The following is a 14554-nucleotide window of genomic DNA, read 5'->3' as shown; positions in this document are numbered from 1 at the left end:
CCCGGCCAACAGGGCCGCATCGGCTCCAACTCGTTGCCCCGCGCGCCAGAACCAGAAGAAGCCGAAGCCCCCCGACCCGCTCGCCTCGCGCCATCCCAGGGAAGTCAAGGGCCTCCCGTCGACGGCCCGACCGATCCCACTCCGAAGTCCGCCAGATCGCACCTAACGCGCGCCTAATCGCGCCACTAAACAAAGAAGGCGCGGTGACGGTGGGGGCGTCCAGGTCCGGGCGCGCTGCGCTGTCGCCGTCGGTCGCACGCGGCACCCGTTGGAATCTGGCGCGCGGGCACCGGCACCTTTGCTTCCATTGGAAGCGCAAATGTCTGCTCCCCCCTCCTCGTCCCCTTCCCTGCACGGACTGCGAGTTTCTTATTGGCACCAGATCGAAAAGTGGGGAGGAATTAATTGTGGCGTCGGGTGGTGAGATCTGATTTAGATTGGTTGATTACCCCGGTTGGTAGCAGCAGTCGGTGGTGCTTGGTGCCTGCATCTCCTCTCTCTGTGCCCGGGGGAGTGCGCAGCGCGGGCTCTATAAATACGGCTCAGATCTGGGAAGCCTCCTCGTCGGCCGCCCCCAGTCTAATCGGATTCAAACCGCCCGTTCCCCGTGTCCGAGGCCAAGCAAGCCGAGCCCAATCCCCTGCGCCAGCTGCTAGGTGAGCGCCGCGCGCGCCCGTCCTCTCCCCCGCACGCTTCGTTGCTTGCAGAATTCCGTGATCGTTTCATCCTGTCTCGTTTCGGTGCGTGATTTTTTGTTTCCGCTGACGGGTGGTTTGGATTGGATCTGGGCGGACCAGGTGCGTGACCCGCGATGGCGCAGAAGGAGACCAATGGCAGCAACGGCGAGCACACCACCCGCCCACCGCCGACCCCCTCGCCGCTCCGCTTCTCCAAGTTCTTCCAGGTGAGAGCGCGATCCCGTCGCCGGATCTCCCTCGCCGCGTGGCCTGGCTGTGTTCGCGTGCTCCGAATCCTGATTGTCGGTGCCAATTTGCTGCTTGATCCAGGCCAATCTGCGGATCCTCGTCACCGGTGGGGCGGGCTTCATCGGCTCGCATCTCGTCGACAAGCTCATGGAGAACGAGAAGCACGAGGTACGTGCGCCCTGGCGAGATCCCGTAGCATGTTCATTGCTCGTAGGTCTGCGGGATCGGGCCTGCTTCATGTGTTGGGTCAAATCCATTCTGATGGAGGGCGTCTAGATCTCATCTGAGTGATAAGGCCAGGAACTGAGTCGGTCTAGATCTACGTGAAAGGGACATGAGTTACTGATAATTGTGCCAGATCTCTGGGAAGCAAGCTTTCAGGTTACTTTTGCATCATGTGGGGGCCACTGTATAAAGCTTTAGCTCGAAGCTTTACTCGAGCGTTGGGTACTTATTGTGGATCTGATTGGTAATGTGAGTGATCACTGAATTGAGTGAGATCAAGCAGCAAAGTGTGCATTAATTTATAGAGCTCAAGCTGCATCATGGCTCTAGTCCAGAGTATCTGTTTTGTGGATCTATTTGGGATTTTGAAAGATCACAAAGATCCACTGTCAATGCTTTAGAGATCCTGTTAGAGGTACTCCATTTTGAGCTTCATAATAGTTTCCGAGTCATGTGGAGTGCTGTTCGAAAGGATCCAGGGCTATTTACGTTAGTGTTTTTCATGCTTCATATTTAAAGTGGAGAAACCATTGAGTTCTAGTATCCTTGTTACAGATCCTGTCTTTCGGACATTTATTTGACCCTGTTCTGTTGTGTCCAGGTCATTGTTGCTGACAACTTCTTCACTGGTTCAAAAGACAACCTGAAGAAGTGGATCGGACACCCAAGATTTGAACTCATCCGTCATGGTAAAATAACTAGTTAACTATGCATTCCTAAAGACATTTGGCTGTAAATCCGCAGTGGACCTTATGACTCTGCATAGCCACAAATTCAATATCATGTTGACATCGCTTTAAGTCTTCTCTTTCAGAGCATCCTGAAAGTTATTGATCTTGGATAGTCAATGACACATAAAGTGCTATGTCTTTATGTTGTCTCTGTGCTTGTCCTTACATGTCCTGTGTTGTTTGTTGAATGGAGCTTAATATTTTCTGAATTTATTATTGAGCCTTAGTTGTTGTCTTGTTGACTTGTAGTACTATACTCGCAATTAGAAGTTGTAGTTATTTTCGTCTTCTTCAGAAGTCCCTGAAAATTTGAAAATCATGGGTAGTCAATGACAATTGAAGTACCATGCATTTATTTTGTCATATATTCAATGCTTGTACAATTGCATGTCCTGACTTGTCTGTTGAGTGAATTAAATTTATTTTTCTCTTAATTGGTCATTGGCTATTGATTTGTAACTTACTAATGGCAACTCATATTTGGAGAAGCATGTGCATTCAAGTTGATTTTCTGACACTGCTCGTGTTACTTTCTTCATTTCTGATCACGAAAAATGTGATGATGGGACGGATCATATACTCCAATAATAGTTTCATTTCCTCTTGGAAAAACAGTTTAACAAATCATTCGTCTCAGCTGTTCCGTTTTAAGTGTATTTTCTTCCTCATGAATTGTGCACTTACGCTGTAAATTTGTTCTCACTGTTTTAGATGTCACCCAACCGCTGCTTGTGGAGGTTGACCAGATCTACCACCTTGCTTGCCCTGCTTCCCCAATCTTCTACAAGCACAATCCTGTTAAGGTATGCTCTGTGAGAGGCACTACCATTTCTTAGTTTTTCCTGACCGTTCATAGTATTGAAATGTTTGTACTGTCCTGAACAGACCATCAAGACAAATGTTATTGGGACCCTGAACATGCTAGGACTTGCAAAGAGAGTTGGAGCTAGGTCGGTGATCATGCCCATTGATTCTTCCAATGCCTCCATGTGAAAAACTATATCTAATGGAATTTATGTTCAATTGTAGGATTTTGTTGACTTCAACCTCTGAAGTTTACGGTGATCCGCTTGAGCACCCTCAAACTGAGGCCTACTGGGGCAACGTTAACCCAATTGGTAAATTTGTTCATCTGACAAATGGAATATTTCCCTCTGCTTTTCATAATTTAACTTTCAAGTTCTCTTACCATTTTGTTTTATTTTTTCTATCAGGAGTCAGGAGCTGTTATGATGAGGGTAAGCGTGTAGCAGAGACACTGATGTTCGACTATCACAGGCAGCACGGCATTGGTAATACTTTATTTGTGCACTTAAACTTCACTATTAGCTCATAGACCTTTTTTGTTCCCTGATAATTTTGGGTTTACGATTTGTCCTTATAATATTTGTCGGCTATGTCTGCAGAAATCCGGATTGCCAGGATTTTCAACACCTACGGGCCTAGGATGAACATTGATGATGGCCGTGTTGTTAGCAACTTCATTGCTCAGGCTGTTCGGTAATAATTGTTGGGTTTCTTTTATTTTAATTCCCAACTTGTGTCCAGATGATTTTGTTGGCTTATCCTTTTCTTTCACAATGTTGTAGTGGCGAACCCCTGACTGTCCAGAAGCCAGGAACACAGACTAGGAGTTTCTGCTATGTCGCTGATATGGTTTGTCTTCCATTGCATTTGTAAAAATTGATTCACAATTCGTCATAACTGTGTCGGTGCATGATCTCACCAACTACGTCTCTTCATTATAGGTTGACGGTCTTATTAAGCTGATGAATGGAAACAACACTGGACCGATTAACTTGGGTAACCCAGGTAAAATTCATCTCTGTATTACTTTTGTTGCCACACAGTTTACAGTTCAGTCTGCGTTATAAATTTGTCATAAGCATTCCTATGGTCAAGAAGTTGGGTTTCGTCTTCTTTCTGCTAAATGGCTGCAATTCATTGTGGTGTAGGCGAATTCACCATGCTGGAACTTGCTGAGAATGTGAAGGAGGTAAGTTGGATATTATATAATGGCAATCCTTTCTTCTTGCAAAGCTTTGTAAATCTTGATGGTTTACTGACATGCCTGCTTAACTTTGCAGCTGATCAACCCCGAAGTGACAGTGACAATGACCGAGAACACTCCTGATGATCCTCGCCAGAGGAAGCCAGACATCACAAAGGCCAAGGAAGTTCTTGGATGGGAGCCCAAGGTCGTCCTGCGCGATGGCTTGGTGTTCATGGAGGACGACTTCCGGGAGCGCCTTGCCGTGCCCAAGAAGGCATAAACCCACCCTGCTTTTGGGGGAAGGATATCCACGGGAGGAGCATACTCATAGTTGGGTTCGTCATTATTCGTGGCCACCATTTCATTACGGAATTTGAGTTCCAATAAACCGAATACACCCTTTGTCGTTCACCTTGAAAGATTGTATCATTAGAATTCCCATACAGGGCCGGCCGTTTTGCGTCTCTCTGCTTCCGCAGATCTTGTGGTACTTGTGTTTGTAGCCTATGCACTCCCTGAATCGATTATAGCAATGTTGCCATTTTGAGCTTTTGAATCTTCTTGCTGCTGTCTGAGACTGATAGTAACCACTAATCAGCTTGACATGGCTGCACTGAACTGCACACTTGGTGTTTGTGTAATGGACAAATGCCCATTCTGTCGTTGTCACGCAGAGATCTGACTCTGAACCGTGTTTCGGCAAACGGAAGTCCCAGTCTGGTCTGGCGCTTTACCAACAAGCAGCAGCAGTAGCAGCAGAAGGTCCGAAGCAACGTGCTGCAACCTGCTGTGTCGTGCTGAGATCTGATTGGTGACCTCCGGTTGCGATTCTTCAACGGGTGGCCGGCTGTCAGGCACAGCTCCTTCCGTGGGACGACAGAACCTTCCTTTTACCTTTCGCGGCAGAACCTTCCTTTCAGTGCTGGCACGGCAGATTTGACAGCGCGTGTTCTTTTTTTTCTTGATAATCAACTGCGCGTTACGCACGGTGAAAACGAAACAGGACGCGTCACGAAGCTTCCCTGCGTCTCACTCGGATCGCACCGGTCTCCCGCGTCGGTCGCGTGATCCAACCGATGGAAACAGGAGCAGCGAGCCATGACTCTCCCACTCCCACACCGCACGGGGGTGGGAGCAGATCTGGCTCCAGCTTCGTCAGTGCGAAACCACCCGACCCTTGCATTTTGTTAGTTAGTGTATACTCCTAGCTCTAGCTGGTAACATGGCCCCATCGTGGACTAGCTACGAATGATCCAACGCTTCCGTTCCAAGCAACCGCAGCACGTGCGCCGCGACCGCGAGCTACGACTACCAGCCCACGCCGTAGCACGCCGTCTCGTCTCGATGTCGGTGGCGCCATCTGCCCGCCATCTAGAGTCGCCGTTATCTCCAAGAAGATGACGGGGTTTATAGCGCACAACAGAAACAGGATTACGTCCCAATCGCGTCGCTACTGATCTCTATCGACTATCGTGTACTAGAGCTCATCCAAATAAAAATAAAGAAAGCAGAATATATAATTTTTTAAAAAAAATCTCTAGAGGCACTGCTGAGATCCGCATCAATCCGCGTGGAGCGCCGCGCGGGTGACGCCGCCTACCTACTCCCCGTCACGCACGCCCCGGCCCATCCGTTCCGTTCCGTAGCTGCTGCTGAGCTGGGGGTGGGTTTGGCGACGGGGCACCGCGGCCGCGAGTCCGCCAGCAAGACTAGGGAGGGAGCAGCGTGCGCTGGACGAAACGGACGGCGCGTCCACGCGGCGAAGCGAGTCAGGAGTCAGGACTTACGCGGCCCGCATTTAAGTGAGCCAGCCCCGGCACCCCTCCCTCCCTCCCGATCTCCTCCCCGCCCCCGCCCTCTCGATCCATCCCGTTGCTCGTCGCGGCAGGCGGCATCATCGCCCGCCCCGGCCGCGTTCGCTTCGTCCCCCGCCGCAGCCGCCCACCGCACCGGGACGCGCGTGCGGGCATCGCCGCCAGCGCGCGACCGTCCCTTCGGCTCCGACACAGGCTCGCTCCCCGGCTCGGCTCGGTTCGGTTCTGCCGCCACCGCGGGGCTCACGGATCTCGGCGACCCGCTTCTCGTAAGTCCCTGCTCTCGAATCTGATCGTGCGAATTCTCCAATTGCTACGGGCCGGTGCTTGTTTCGGCTCCTTGTGGTGGCCAGCGCGATAGATCTGATCCTCGCGGCTCGCCGCCCGCGTGAGTGAGGGAGCGTGATCCGGCGTTAAGTGTTTCCGGGTTTGCGGCGGCGAGGCGGTTCAGTCGTAGCTAAGGGATGGCCGATAGAGCTGGTTGGTTGCCGTTGCGTTGCGTGAGTTGGTTCTCTAGATTTGTGGATCATGATGGGCGCGCGCCTTTGATGATTGCCTGCCTGGGCTAGGATATTGCGGTGAGGGTGGTCTGCCTTTTGCGTATCTTACCGAATTAATGATCCTTACCGCAGAGTTAATGACACTTACTTTACTCGTACAGTTAATGATCCTTAGTGATAAGAGTTAATTGCGTAGCATAGAAGTTGGAAATCAGTCGGCAAGAGCATGAAGCTGAAGTGTCTGATTATAGAGTTTGCCTGTTCTAAGGATCCAAGTTAATTTTATATTAAATTCCAGTACCACATTTGCTAATAATTAATTATGTCCATATTTTCTAGTGATGGTTTACTTCATTTTGTTGCTACTAGCCTACTATTATTATTTGACTATCAATTGCAACCAGATCTCTGTTTTTTTACTTCATTATTATTGTATTTTCATTTTGTATTATTATTTTCTCAACTTAAGCAAATGAGGCATCATTGTGACAGTACACCTTATCTCATTGTGATCTATAACACATTAACAGGTTAGAAATCAGCAGACAAAGATGGCGACCTACGAGCCCAAGAACATCCTCATAACCGGCGCTGCTGGTTTCATTGCATCGCATGTGGCAAACCGCCTGGTTAGGAACTACCCACACTACAAGATTGTTGTCCTCGACAAGCTTGACTACTGCTCCAACCTAAAGAACCTCAACCCTTCGCGGCCTTCACCAAATTTCAAGTTTGTCAAGGGTGACATTGCAAGTGCTGATCTGGTGAACTACCTTCTGATCACAGAGTCGATTGACACCATCATGCACTTTGCTGCTCAGACACATGTGGATAATTCTTTTGGCAATTCCTTTGAGTTCACAAAGAACAACATATATGGTACCCACGTCCTTCTTGAGGCTTGCAAGGTTACTGGTCAGATCAGAAGGTTTATTCATGTCAGTACTGATGAGGTGTATGGAGAAACCGAAGAGGATGCTGTGGTTGGCAACCATGAGGCCTCACAGCTGCTTCCAACAAATCCATATTCGGCAACAAAAGCTGGGGCTGAAATGCTTGTGATGGCTTATGGTAGGTCTTATGGTCTTCCTGTGATTACCACTCGGGGGAACAATGTGTATGGGCCAAACCAGTTCCCTGAGAAACTCATTCCCAAATTCATTCTTTTGGCCATGAGAGGTCTGCCCCTTCCAATTCATGGAGATGGTTCCAATGTCAGGAGCTACCTCTACTGTGAGGATGTGGCTGAAGCTTTTGAGGTGGTTCTTCACAAAGGGGAGGTTGGACATGTGTATAATATTGGTACTGTGAAGGAGAGGAGGGTGATTGATGTGGCCAAGGACATATGCAAGCTCTTTGGCTTGGATACTGAGAAAGTCATCAGGTTTGTTGAGAACAGGCCCTTCAATGACCAGAGGTACTTCTTGGATGATCAGAAGCTGAAGAAATTGGGGTGGGCAGAGCGCACACCATGGGAAGAGGGCTTGAAGAAAACAATTGAGTGGTACACAACCAATCCTGATTACTGGGGAGATGTCACTGGTGCTTTGCTCCCTCATCCAAGGATGTTGATGACTCCTGGTGTTGATGAAAGACATAACTGGACTGAGGAAATCAAGTCTCTGGCTTCATCACCAGTGGAGGCTAGCACAACAGCTCCTGCAGCCAGTACCCAGAGCACCACCGATGCCCCTCAAAAGCCTTCCTACAAGTTCTTAATCTATGGTAGGACTGGATGGATTGGTGGACTCCTTGGGAAGATTTGTGAGAAGCAAGGGATACCATATGAGTACGGGAAAGGACGCTTGGAGGAGCGTTCTCAGCTTTTGGAGGACATTAGAAATGTGAAACCAACTCATGTTTTCAATGCTGCTGGAGTCACTGGGAGACCAAATGTTGACTGGTGTGAGACGCACAAACAGGACACTATCCGCACCAATGTTGTAGGCACCTTGAATCTTGCTGATGTTTGTCGTGAGCAGGGTTTGCTCATGATTAATTATGCTACAGGCTGTATATTTGAGTATGATGCTAAGCACCCTGAAGGGTCTGGAATCGGCTTTAAAGAGGAAGACACACCCAACTTTACAGGCTCCTTTTATTCCAAAACTAAAGCAATGGTAAGCTCACTTTGCTTTTCCTTTTATCAGTGGAATTCCTTTTACTGCTTGATAATGCCTGAAAGTTAATTTCTGTGCTGTTAATCATGGTGCAGGTTGAAGAGCTATTGAAGGACTATGATAATGTCTGTACTCTTAGGGTGAGGATGCCTATATCATCAGACCTAGGCAACCCTCGTAACTTCATCACAAAGATAGCTCGTTACGACAAGGTGGTGAACATTCCCAACAGCATGACGATTTTGGATGAGCTTCTGCCTATCTCCATCGAGATGGCGAAGCGGGACTGCAGGGGCATATGGAACTTCACCAACCCTGGCGTTGTCAGCCACAACGAGATTCTGGAGATGTACAAAAAGTACATCAATCCTGACTTCAAGTGGACCAACTTCACACTAGAAGAGCAGGCCAAGGTCATAGTTGCACCTAGGAGCAACAACGAGATGGACGCATCGAAACTGAAGGCTGAGTTCCCTGAGCTGCTATCCATCAAGGATTCTTTGATCAAGTATGTCTTCGAGCCAAACAGGAAGGTCCCTACTAACTGAGGATTTAGGGTACGTGGGTGTTGAGGTTCTTTATATTGGTTATTGTTTGACACTAAAATAGTTAATGTTGCCTGGTGGTTCGTGGTTGTGGTCGATTCTTCTGGGGGCGAGGCGATGGCAGGCATACCTCTTTTTTTCTGTCATTCTGTTCCGCTACGCATCATGTTTTTTTACAGAACACGTAGATATCCTTAGATGTTCTATATAGTGGGCAGTGGCTGATATGCTGAGACGTGGTTATCGATGAACACTTTGGTTTAACTTATTCCATTATATGTTAACTGTCAGAGAGCAGTTATTGTACATGGTCTTGTGCATTCTAGTTCTTTGTTGCACTTCACCAACTTGTCCTTGGTCACTTGGTGGGTTGATGGAGGTTGTCAGCGCCCTGGGTAGCAGCATGCATGTTGAACCATTATCCCCGCTCTACCTGTGTTTTGTCTAGCGCTGCATGGTGGGTTGCTGGATGGTTGTGGCTTGCAGCTGTACGTTGCGGTTGGTTGGTCGCTTGCCGGAAAAATAAATCGGCAACAGATGCCCCCTGACGGCTATGCGGTTGCATGGCTGGTGGCGGTGGCTGCACTGCACGGCGGCACCGCCCTGGCCGAGAGACCGCTGACGAAGCCCTTCGCTGCCGTACGCGCGACCCGTACCTGACGGGCGAGGGGCGACGCCGTGCGAGGCTGGCAGGCAGCGCCGTCGTTTGACCGTTTCTTCGGTTTCCCTTTCCCTTAGGTCAAGCAACATAGCAGCATTGCATGCATACGGCGGCTGGTCCTGAATTCCTGATACATGAGAATCAATCAGGACCTGTTGTATGGGAACTATACACATGAGAATCAACGTCTTCTTTTCATTATGTTCAGATACATTCAGCACCGTTCGTGTTTTCCGTCAACGCCTAGTACCGCCTGATGTCCAGGATCTCGATGATAGTATTTTCGTACCGTGTATCCATAGCGTTAGGAAACTGTCAGCGTGGCTGCACGCATATCCAACCATCATCTCCTAACATAATACTATTTCGTTTGACGGACCTCGTTTACTTTTGACAAGCAACAAGCGCCGTCAGTTATGTGCGTGTGGTTCCGTCGCTTAGGTCTTGAGCTACGAAGGATCCAACACTTCCGTTCCAAGCAACAAGCTCCGTCAGTTACTAGAGCAAGCCCAATAAACTTGTCTTACAGACAAGCCAGATCATCAGTAGACCAACCTTGCATACAACAATTAGTCTTTTTCACAAATTTCAAGAAACATTTTTTATTATGATGGGACCCACCAATAACATATCTTGGGCGCGCTTGGTACTCTTGCAGGAGGCTCGCCTCGCCTCTTTGCCCGGCCAGCTTGCTCGGCTGGCAAGGAGATCCTTGCCGATGCAGGAGAGTCAAAATCAACTCTCATGTGTGGGCAAGGTTCGCTTGCTTGTGTGGGCTGCTCGAGCCACCGTCGAATCGACACCATAGCTGCTGCAACAAGCTTCGCCGTCGTCAAATCGAGACGCACACCAAATCAAGCTCCGTCGTCGTTGAATCAAACTCTGCATGTACCGAATCGACCTCCGCCACCGTCGATTTGACCTCAGCCGTTGTCGATTCGACCTCCGCCACTGTTGGATTGACCTCCACCATGGTCGGATCGAGCTCCGACGCTGCTGGATGGAGCTGCAGGGGAGGCAAGGCAAGTAGCAGCAAGGAAAGCAAACGCTCCCTTCGGAGCTTGCCTTGCTTTGCCTGGCGAGGCGAGCGGCGGCAAGGGTTCCAAGCACACCACTTATCTTTTCGTCGAAGGGTGCTCCACCATCCAGCTGCGTCTTTCCCGAGCTCACCACCGATGAAGTGTCCCACAAATCGACAAACTGGACGCCTGGTAGTCACGTAGATGGGCGAATCGCTCGGCGTCGCCGGCCACGACCAGCTTCTTCTCTTTCCTCTATTCTCTCTCACCCACGTCGGAGTTTGCTGTACCTGCTCTTTTACGTTCCCACGCGCGTCGTATTTATATCGGTGGCGAGAGCGTGGAGTGGAGTCCATCCAAAAGAAAACGAACAAAAGAAAAATCTCTAGAGACGCTGCTGAGATCCGCATCCCATCCGCGTCGTGCGACGCGCCGCATACCTACCAACTCCCCCGTCAGCCGTCACGCTCACGCCCCACGTCCGCGTCCGCCCATAGCTGAACTGGGCCTGCCTTGCGCCGTGCACCGCTGCGGGCCGCGGCCGCGACTCCGTCCGCCAGCAAGAGCACACTAGAGCAGGGAGGGAGCAGGCAGCAAGGCGTGTGCTGGCGCGTCCACGCGGCGAAGCGGTCGGTCATCAGGATCTCCTCTGACGACCTGCTTTTTAGTCGCCAGCCCGGGCCCCTCCCTCTCGAATCTCCTCCCCGCTCTCGCTTCGCACCGCGCCGTCGCGGCAGAGGAGGCATCATCAATCGCCCGTCCGTGATCTCCGCCGCAGCGCCCCGCGCGAGCGCGCGACCGTGCCTTCGGCTCCGCGACAGGCTTGCTTGCTTCCCCCGGCTCGGCTCGGTTCGCTTCTGCCGGCACCGCGGCCTCCCCGGATCTCGGCCACCGCTCCTCGTGAGTCCCTGCTCTCCTGCTCTCAAATCTGAACCCCTTCGCGAATTCCCGAATTGTTTCGAGCGTGTGCTTATGTCGGCTCCTGGTGTCGGCGAGCGCGATAGATCTCATCCTCGCGGCCCGCCGCCCACGTGAGTGAGGTCGCGCGGGTAGACAGAGCCGCAGAGTGATTCGACGCTCTGCTTCCGGGTTTGCTTCGGTCGGCGGCGATCGCGAACCATCCGTAGAAAAGCGGCGGCCAATGGAATTGGTTGCCGCCGCGTTGCATGAGTTGGTTCCCTAGATATTGGTAGCGTGATGGGCGCGTGCCCGTCGATGGATTGCGCGGGCTAGTACATTGCTGTATCTCACCAAATTAATGTTCCTTACTCGTAGAATTAATGATCCCTGGTAGCGTATCGTTCAAAACTCTGTTAGTAGTTCATAATCAGTGGCCAGAGCGTGAAGCCAACGTGTCTGAATATAGATTTTGCCTGTTCTGGGGATCCATGTTAATTTCAGATTAGATTCGACTTCTACATTTGCTACTACTTAGTTGCTTATGTATTTTCTAGTGATGGTTGCTTAAAACAATTCACATGTTTGCGACAAATCTCTGCTTCTTACTTTTCTGTCATTCGGTTCCTCAACTTTAGCTGATGAGCAGTCAGTGTAAGAGTGCCCCTTGATCTCATTATGTTTTCTAACAAATTAACAGGTCAGAGAATTAGGAGACAAGGATGGCGACTTATGAGCCCAAGAACATTCTCATAACCGGCGCTGCTGGTTTCATTGCATCGCATGTAGCCAACCGCCTGATTAGGAACTACCCGCACTACAAGATTGTTGTCCTCGACAAGCTCGACTACTGCTCTAGCCTAAAAAACCTCAACCCTTCACGGTCTTCACCAAATTTGAAGTTTGTCAAGGGTGACATTGCAAGTGCTGATCTGGTAAACTACCTTCTGATCACAGAGTCGATTGACACCATCATGCACTTTGCTGCTCAGACACATGTGGATAATTCTTTTGGCAATTCCTTTGAGTTCACAAAGAACAACATATATGGTACCCACGTCCTTCTTGAGGCTTGCAAGGTTACTGGTCAGATCAGAAGGTTTATTCATGTCAGTACTGATGAGGTGTATGGAGAAACCGAAGAGGATGCTGTGGTTGGCAACCATGAGGCCTCACAGCTGCTTCCAACAAATCCATATTCGGCAACAAAAGCTGGGGCTGAAATGCTTGTGATGGCTTATGGTAGGTCTTATGGTCTTCCTGTGATTACCACTCGGGGGAACAATGTGTATGGGCCAAACCAGTTCCCTGAGAAACTCATTCCCAAATTCATTCTTTTGGCCATGAGAGGTCTGCCTCTTCCAATCCATGGAGATGGTTCCAATGTCAGGAGTTACCTGTACTGTGAGGATGTAGCTGAAGCTTTTGAAGTGGTTCTTCACAAAGGAGAGGTTGGACATGTGTATAATATTGGTACTGTGAAGGAGAGGAGGGTGATTGATGTGGCCAAGGACATATGCAAGTTATTTGGTTTGGATACTGAGAAAGTCATCAGGTTTGTTGAGAACAGGCCCTTCAACGACCAGAGGTACTTTTTGGATGATCAGAAGCTAAAGAGATTGGGATGGGCAGAGCGCACACCTTGGGAAGAGGGTTTGAAGAAAACAATTGAATGGTACACCACCAATCCTGATTACTGGGGAGATGTAGCTGGTGCTTTGCTCCCTCATCCAAGGATGCTGATGACTCCTGGAGTTGAAAGGCATAACTGGACTGAGGAAATCAAGTCTCTGTTTTCTTCACCAGCTGAAGTTAGCACTACAGCTCCTGCAGCCAGTACCAAAAGCACCACTAATGCCCCCCAAAGTCCTTCCTACAAGTTCTTAATCTATGGTAGGACTGGGTGGATTGGTGGCCTCCTTGGAAAGATTTGTGAGAAGCAAGGAATACCATATGAGTACGGGAAAGGACGCTTGGAGGAGCGCTCTCAGCTGTTGGAGGACATTAGAAATGTGAAGCCGACTCACGTTTTAAATGCTGCTGGGGTCACTGGGAGACCAAATGTTGACTGGTGCGAGACCCACAAACAGGACACAATCCGGACCAATGTTGTGGGCACCTTGAATCTTGCTGATGTTTGTTGTGAGCAGGGTTTGCTCATGATTAATTATGCTACAGGCTGTATATTTGAGTATGATGCTAAGCACCCTGAAGGGTCTGGTATTGGCTTTAAAGAGGAAGACACACCCAACTTTAGAGGTTCTTTCTATTCTAAAACTAAAGCAATGGTGAGTTTCCTTTTTTTTCCTTTATATATAAAAAAATTCATTTACTTCATAATGTCTAAATCTAATTTTTGTACTGGTAAACATTGTGCAGGTGGAAGAGCTATTGAAGGAGTATGATAATGTGTGTACTCTTAGAGTCAGGATGCCTATATCATCAGATCTAAGCAACCCTCGTAACTTCATCACAAAGATAGCTCGTTACGACAAGGTGGTGAACATTCCCAACAGCATGACAATTTTGGATGAGCTTCTGCCTTTCTCCATCGAGATGGCGAAGCGGGATTGCAGGGGCATATGGAACTTCACCAACCCTGGCGTCGTCAGCCACAATGAGATTCTGGAGATGTACAGGAAATACATCAATCCTGACTTCAAGTGGACCAACTTCACACTTGAAGAGCAGGCCAAGGTTATAGTTGCTCCCAGAAGTAACAATGAGATGGACGCATCGAAATTGAAGGTTGAGTTCCCTGAGCTGCTGTCCATCAAGGATTCTTTGATAAAGTACGTCTTTGAGCCAAACAGGAAGGTTCCTGCTAATTGAGGATTTAGGGTAGGAGGTGTTGAGGTCATTTGTCACGCATCGTGTTTTACACGTATAGATGTTCTTTACAGTGGCCGATGTGCCGAGACCTGGTTATCGATGAGATCATGGACGCTTCAAACTGACTTATTTCATCATTATACAAAATGTCAAGTGCAGCTCTTTTACCTTGTGTTATGCATTGTTTTTTTTGTAGGTTCTGTTATTTTGGTTTTTGTAAGCAGCTTGTTTACCTTGTGTTGTGCATTGGTTTTTGTTTAGGTTTTGTTATTTTGGTGTTTGTAGGCAGTT

The 14554-nt window shown here is 49.1% G+C and overlaps 3 protein-coding genes across 3 annotated transcripts; all 3 read left to right on the top strand.

Moving 5' to 3' along the window:
• The first annotated feature begins 407 nt into the window (after positions 1-407).
• On the top strand, positions 408-4434 carry LOC101766918 (UDP-glucuronic acid decarboxylase 6). The gene is made up of 13 exons (XM_012842905.3): positions 408-656; positions 798-904; positions 1008-1094; positions 1753-1840; positions 2594-2685; positions 2768-2832; positions 2912-3000; positions 3097-3174; positions 3289-3382; positions 3472-3538; positions 3631-3694; positions 3838-3878; positions 3970-4434. The coding sequence occupies exons 2-13, from the start codon at positions 812-814 to the stop codon at positions 4153-4155; spliced, it is 1044 nt and encodes a 347-aa protein (XP_012698359.1). The 5' UTR covers positions 408-656; positions 798-811; the 3' UTR covers positions 4156-4434.
• Positions 4435-5697: 1263 nt separating this feature from the next.
• Positions 5698-9162, top strand: LOC101767588 (trifunctional UDP-glucose 4,6-dehydratase/UDP-4-keto-6-deoxy-D-glucose 3,5-epimerase/UDP-4-keto-L-rhamnose-reductase RHM1). The gene is made up of 3 exons (XM_004984691.2): positions 5698-5958; positions 6720-8309; positions 8405-9162. The coding sequence occupies exons 2-3, from the start codon at positions 6741-6743 to the stop codon at positions 8855-8857; spliced, it is 2022 nt and encodes a 673-aa protein (XP_004984748.1). The 5' UTR covers positions 5698-5958; positions 6720-6740; the 3' UTR covers positions 8858-9162.
• Positions 9163-10963: 1801 nt separating this feature from the next.
• Positions 10964-14440, top strand: LOC101767988 (trifunctional UDP-glucose 4,6-dehydratase/UDP-4-keto-6-deoxy-D-glucose 3,5-epimerase/UDP-4-keto-L-rhamnose-reductase RHM1). The gene is made up of 3 exons (XM_004984692.3): positions 10964-11434; positions 12132-13719; positions 13811-14440. The coding sequence occupies exons 2-3, from the start codon at positions 12154-12156 to the stop codon at positions 14261-14263; spliced, it is 2019 nt and encodes a 672-aa protein (XP_004984749.1). The 5' UTR covers positions 10964-11434; positions 12132-12153; the 3' UTR covers positions 14264-14440.
• The last annotated feature ends 114 nt before the right edge of the window (positions 14441-14554 follow it).

The sequence above is a fragment of the Setaria italica genome, chromosome IX, assembly GCF_000263155.2.
Source record: "Setaria italica strain Yugu1 chromosome IX, Setaria_italica_v2.0, whole genome shotgun sequence".
NCBI lineage: Eukaryota > Viridiplantae > Streptophyta > Magnoliopsida > Poales > Poaceae > Setaria > Setaria italica.
The sequence above is the reverse complement of the archived record's forward strand: the minus strand, read 5'-3'. Positions and strand labels throughout refer to the sequence as shown.